At 38.1% G+C, this 5,714-nt stretch overlaps 1 protein-coding gene across 1 annotated transcript; it reads left to right on the top strand.

The window, feature by feature from the left end:
* Positions 1–3,810: 3,810 nt before the first annotated feature.
* Positions 3,811–5,015, top strand: LOC124835777 (calmodulin-binding protein 25-like). Its single transcript, XM_047310766.2, has one exon. The coding sequence runs from the start codon at positions 3,930–3,932 to the stop codon at positions 4,647–4,649; it is 720 nt and encodes a 239-aa protein (XP_047166722.1). The 5' UTR covers positions 3,811–3,929; the 3' UTR covers positions 4,650–5,015.
* The last annotated feature ends 699 nt before the right edge of the window (positions 5,016–5,714 follow it).

Below are 5,714 nucleotides of genomic sequence, written 5' to 3'. Positions count from 1 at the left end.
TTCAACCTTGTCAGGTTCTACCGACTCTTAATTTTAAATTATAAAATATCCTGCACAGGAAGGTACAGAGTTACGTTCAACCTTGTTAGGTTCTACCAAGTCTTAAATTATAAAATATTATCCACAGATGGTTTAGAGTTGCATTCAACCTTGTCAGGTTCTACCGACTCTTAATTTTAAATTATAAAATATCCTGCACAGGAAGGTACAGAGTTGCGTTCAACCTTGTTAGGTTCTACCAAGTCTTAAATTATAAAATATTATCCACAGATGGTTCAGAGTTGCATTCAACCTTGTCAGGTTCTACCGACTCTTAATTTTAAATTATAAAATATCCTGCACAGGAAGGTACAAAGTTGCGTTCAACCTTGTTGTCAGGTTCTACCAACTCTTAAATTCAGATATGCATTCAACCTTATCAGGTTCTACCGACTCTTAATTTTAAATTACAAAATATTATGCAAAGGATGTTTCAAAGTTGCATTCAACCTTGTCAGGTTCTATCCACTCTTAATTTTAAATTATAAAATATTATGCACTACATGGTTCAGAACTGCGTTCAACTTTGTCAGGTTCTACCAACTCTTAATTTTAAATTATAAAATATTATGCACAGGATGATTCAGAGTTGCGTTCAACCTTGTCAGGTTCTAACCACTCTTAATTTTAAATTATAAAAATTATAAAATATTATGCACAAGATGCTTCAGAGCTGCGTTCAACCTTGTCAGGTTCTACCAACTCTTAATTTTAAATTATAAAATATTATGCACAGGATGGTTCAGAGTTGCGTTCAACCTTGTCAGGTTCTAACCACTCTTAATTTTAAATTATAAAATATTATGCACAAGATGCTTCAGAGCTGCGTTCAACCTTGTCAGGTTCTACTAACTCTTAATTTTAAATTATAAAATATTATGCACAGGATGGTTCAGAGTTGCGTTCAACCTTGTTAGATTCTACCGACTCTTAATTTTAAATTATAAAATATTATGCACAGGATGGTTCAGAGCTGCGTTCAACCTTGTCAGGTTCTAACGACTCTTAATTTTAAATTATAAAATATTATGTGCAGGAAGGTTCAGACGTCAACTTGGTCAGGTTATAATGGTCGCTCGGGGGAAGTCCGAAAAATGACTTCAGAAATCCCTGCTCAACGTAGGAAGTCAGAAAAATGACTCCTGCCTTAGGACCGCTCGAGGGGAAGTCAGAAAAATGGCTTCAGAAATCCCCGCTTAACGCATGAAGTCAGAAAAATGACTCTTGCCTCAAGCCGCTCGGGGGAAGTAAAAAAAATAGCTTCAGAAATCCCCGCTCAACGCAGGAAGTCAGAAAAATGACTTATGCCTCAAGCCGCTCGGGGGAAGTCAGAAAAATGGCTTCAGAAATCCCCGCTCAATGTAGAAAGTCAGAAAAATGACTCCTGCCTCAAGCCGCTCGGGGGAAGTCAGAAAATGACTTCAGAAATCCTCGCTCAACGCAGGAAGTCAGAAAAATGACTCCTGCCTCATGACTGCTCGGGAAAAGTCAGAAAAATGGCTTTAGAAATCCCCACTCAACGCAGGAAGTCAGAAAAATGACTCCTGCATTAGGAGCGCTCGGGGGGAAGTCAGAAAAATGGCTTCAGAAATCCCCGCTCAACGCAGGAAGTTCGAAAAAGAACTTTTATCAGTCAACTACTCAACAAGTTCAGCTTTGTCAGGTTCGAACGCCTTTTCATTATAAAAATAAATATTGAAGCGTTTACTTTATTTAAAAGCATATTTTTTGGAGTGAAATTCTCTTGCAGAGGAAAAAGTTTCAAAGAGAACTCTTAGCATTTTTTGTTCAGTCTAAGGAACATATCTAAAGAGAGAGTTTGCCGCTCGGTACATAGAGCAATGAAGACTTAAAGCATCGAAGATAGACTCCCTAAATACAACGTGAGCGACCTCTTTTAAAGCTCATAATAATCCCTACGCACTTCTTTTAATAAAGAGCTTGCTCAGATTTGGGGGACTTATGTACTATATGAAGTATACCGATCGGAATTGATTGTTATTAAATAGGTACTAATAGGTCAGATTGACTTAAGCTCTGCAAATATACGACATTAATGATCAATTATTGGGTTTGATTACCTAAAATATATTGCACTTATGATTAATCAATGAACGTGACTGTCACAAGCCTTATAAGTAGTGGATCGCGTTCTCGGAGATAATTGAAGATAAAAAAAATAGCAGAGAAAGGAAAGACGACCGACCCTCAGACCAGTTCAACCGAAACAATATCCAAGGTTTTAACACCCGTAAAATATTTATTGACAATAAAATTCATTAGGAAGGACTAATGGAGGATTAAAATAACTAATTATTATTTAAAAAAATTTAAATTAAGATACCTATGAAACCTAGGTCTATGAAAGACAAAAACTCATAAAAAAATATAAATAGACACTATTTGCAAGGTATGATACATGATCTCATCATTATAGTATTTATTGCTTATTACATATTATTTAATTGGGTAATATAATAACTTTATATTAACCGAAGATTAACAAGATCAAGTAACAAAGACATTCTTGAATTAACTAATAACAACATTGCAACAGTGAAAAAAATATAAACTAAAATAAAAGAAATTATATGTTAAACAATTACAATTCGAACTTATAAGAATAATAAATATATATATATATATATATATATATATATATATATATATATATATATATATATATATATATATATATATATTAGATATAAGTTATTTAAATAACTTAAAAATTTTATTTTGAAAACATATAATATAATTTAAAAAATATAAATTGTAAATGCAAAACTCCAAATTTAATTAGATAATGATATTATATACGTTACTTAAGTTTTGTGGGGTTTAAAAAGAGAGTAAATGATGAGATGGCTTTTTTTACATTAAAAAGAGGGATTGGAATGCGGGTTTACGCGTCGAAGGAATGACGCGGCTTGACCGTCAACCGTTACGTTTCAACACTCTCCTCCCCAAACAGTACATGCCAACCACCACATGCAACCTCAAACACCCTTTTCCGTTTTCCGTTATCTTCTTTTCTTTAAACAATGCGTTACTCTACCTCAAATTTCTCACTCTTCTCTTACACTAATTTAGAACACAAAAAAGAAAAAAACAACCAACAATTTCTGTCACTGCACTCAGACTGACCATAGTATTTGTAAACAAGAAAAACCACTGACCATAGTTTCACTTCATGCACTCAATCTCATTGGCTCTTTCTCTCGTCAATGCATGCTATCAGGTAAAACTGTTTAATATACTTCATTAAATACTTTATTTTTCAATTTAAAATAGTAAATAAAATCTTTAAACGCTTTAATATCTAACGTAAAATTTATATGTAATAATTTCATTAATGAAGGAAGGCAGTTATTAGCAGTAGTAGTCTGAAAAACATTAATAAAAGAATTGATTAAAACATTAATAAAAGAATTGATTAAAACATTAATAATTGTTGATAGATAATATAAATAAGATGTTTTGTAATTATGAATTATTGTAGAAGTGATAAAGTAAGGGAAGGGAAGAAAAGAAGAGGGTTAAGTTAAGTTATGTGGGGAGTGGAGTGAAGTAAAGTGAAGTAAACTATGGTTGGGTTAGAGTGAAGTTGGAGTGAGTGGCTAAGTTTAGCAATAGTATGAGCATAAGCTTAGGTCACAGTGGCGTACGGACAAGGTGACGCGTGTGACATCGTCCCCCGAACAACGCGCTTTCCCACACCAGTTCTCCAAAATACCCTCCACCGCCCTATTTATCATTCAATTCCCTTCCTCCATTTCACTTCCTCCTTCTCTTCACTCACTTCTTCTCTTCTTCTTCTTTCTCTCTGCAACCCAAACAAAACCACTCTTCACTCTTACTTTTCCCTTTTTATCCTTTTCACCTTTTTCATGGCATCATCTGAGAACGTCGCTAGCATTGAGCCCTGGATGATGTTTCGTCCATCCGTCTCCGATTCCTTGCTGGCCGAGTTCTTCACCCGCGACACCGATTCCATCACCAGGGCCCTTCAGAAGTCTCTCTCCGCCGCCGCCGTCTTTCCGGAAGACAACGACTTTATTCCCTTTACCACCAATCCCGACACCAACACCACCGCCACCGCCACTCCCACCGTCTCCAGCCTCTCCGGCTCCGACCACGACTCTGCTCCCCGACGCCGAGGCCCGCAGCCCACCGGCAAGATCTCCAAGCGGAAGTCCCGCGCCTCCAAGCGCTCCCAGACCACCTTCATCACGGCGGACCCGGCCAACTTCCGCCAGATGGTGCAGCAGGTCACCGGCGTCAGATTCGGCGCTGCCGCGCCGATTGCGCCCTCGGTTCTGAAACCCGAGCCGCAGCGTCCGGCGGGGAACCTGGCGAGGTTTTCCGGCGGCGCAGGTTGTCTGCCGACACTGGACACCTCGGCGTTCCTGTTGGACCATCATCAGCAGGTGGTGGGCCCCACCTCGGTAGGATCCGGGCCTGCCACAGGGCTTTCTGGGCCCGGACAACTCCCTTTCGCCCCGCCCCTCGCAGCCTTAGATTCTCATGCTGCCTCCTTCGGTTCCGCAGGCTTAGATTTTGACACCTTCTCCTCCTTTCCCACGCTGGAGTCGTGGAAAGTGATGTGAGCCAAAAAATTCAGATTCTCAGAAAAATTTTCGCTTTCCCCCTTTTTGCCCCTCTCGCGGGTTAATCAATCGGGCCGGGTAGCCAGCTAGCTAGCTAGGATGACGAAGACGATGATGTTGATGATGATCTTGTGTAAATTTGGGAAGGGAATGAATGGATATGAGGATATGCATGTAGTAATTTTTCTCTTTCTCTCTCTGTAATTTGTCACATAGTTCCTTTATTATTACTATTATTAAGGAGGTGTAATGAAGATATGGTAGCCATGTTTAGTTTAATTAACTTAATGAAATTCCCAGTTTATGTATAAAAAATGTGGTGGCCCTGGACCACATTATGTTATTGGTATACATATATTTTGGTTCGATTTGTTCTCGGAAACCACCATAACTAATGTCGGAAATTACTTGGTGTTTATTGTTTTGGAAAAAGAGAGATGAAGTATGAAAGAATATAGATAGATAGGTATGCTAGGAGACAACATGGATGGGCATGTGCAGCGTGTCAACCTTGTTATGCTGCTTGTCTAAGTTTTTAGTGGTTGGGTCTAAGAACTCTGACTCGGTCTTTGGAAAGTTATGGTACGTTTCTTTGTTTTGGTTGTGTGGGTTTGGCTGAATTTGGGTGCTGAAGTAACTCTCTTGCAATGTGGGTTTTCATCTGCATTCAAGAGTACGTGACTGGGTGGTCCTGGTTAAAAAGCACATAAGCGCGCTTTTATGGTTTGAGTTTAGATAATTATACGCATATCTTTCACTTTCGTTGAAAGAGAGCCTTAAGGGCAAGATTCGTTTCTGTTCATTTTGCATTTTCGACACCCATGTCCGTTTCTTCTTAATCATTTCCGTAGCTTTCATATCACCGAATCCTTTAGTCAAAATCAATTTAAAAAACCAAAGTTTCTCCATCAAGATCTCCACTATAAACCAAAATCACATCTATATGTTACCACTGTTAATAATAATGTGTGTGATTAGGTGCCAAATTTTAATCACTAAACTTATCCACTTCTTTCTTTTTGACTCTTTCTTTTGCAAGAAATTCAGAAGAAGGAACCGAGCAAC

The sequence above is a fragment of the Vigna umbellata genome, chromosome 5 (genome assembly GCF_029865625.1).
Source record: "Vigna umbellata cultivar VRB3 chromosome 5, Vumbellata_1.0, whole genome shotgun sequence".
NCBI classification, from domain to species: domain Eukaryota; kingdom Viridiplantae; phylum Streptophyta; class Magnoliopsida; order Fabales; family Fabaceae; genus Vigna; species Vigna umbellata.
Note: the sequence above shows the minus strand (reverse complement) of the source record. Positions and strands in the feature narration are given on the sequence as shown.

Coding starts and splice junctions, on each gene's coding strand:
- LOC124835777 (XM_047310766.2), top strand. CDS start 3,930: ATGGCATCATCTGAGAACGTCGCTAGCATTGAGCCCTGGATGATGTTT.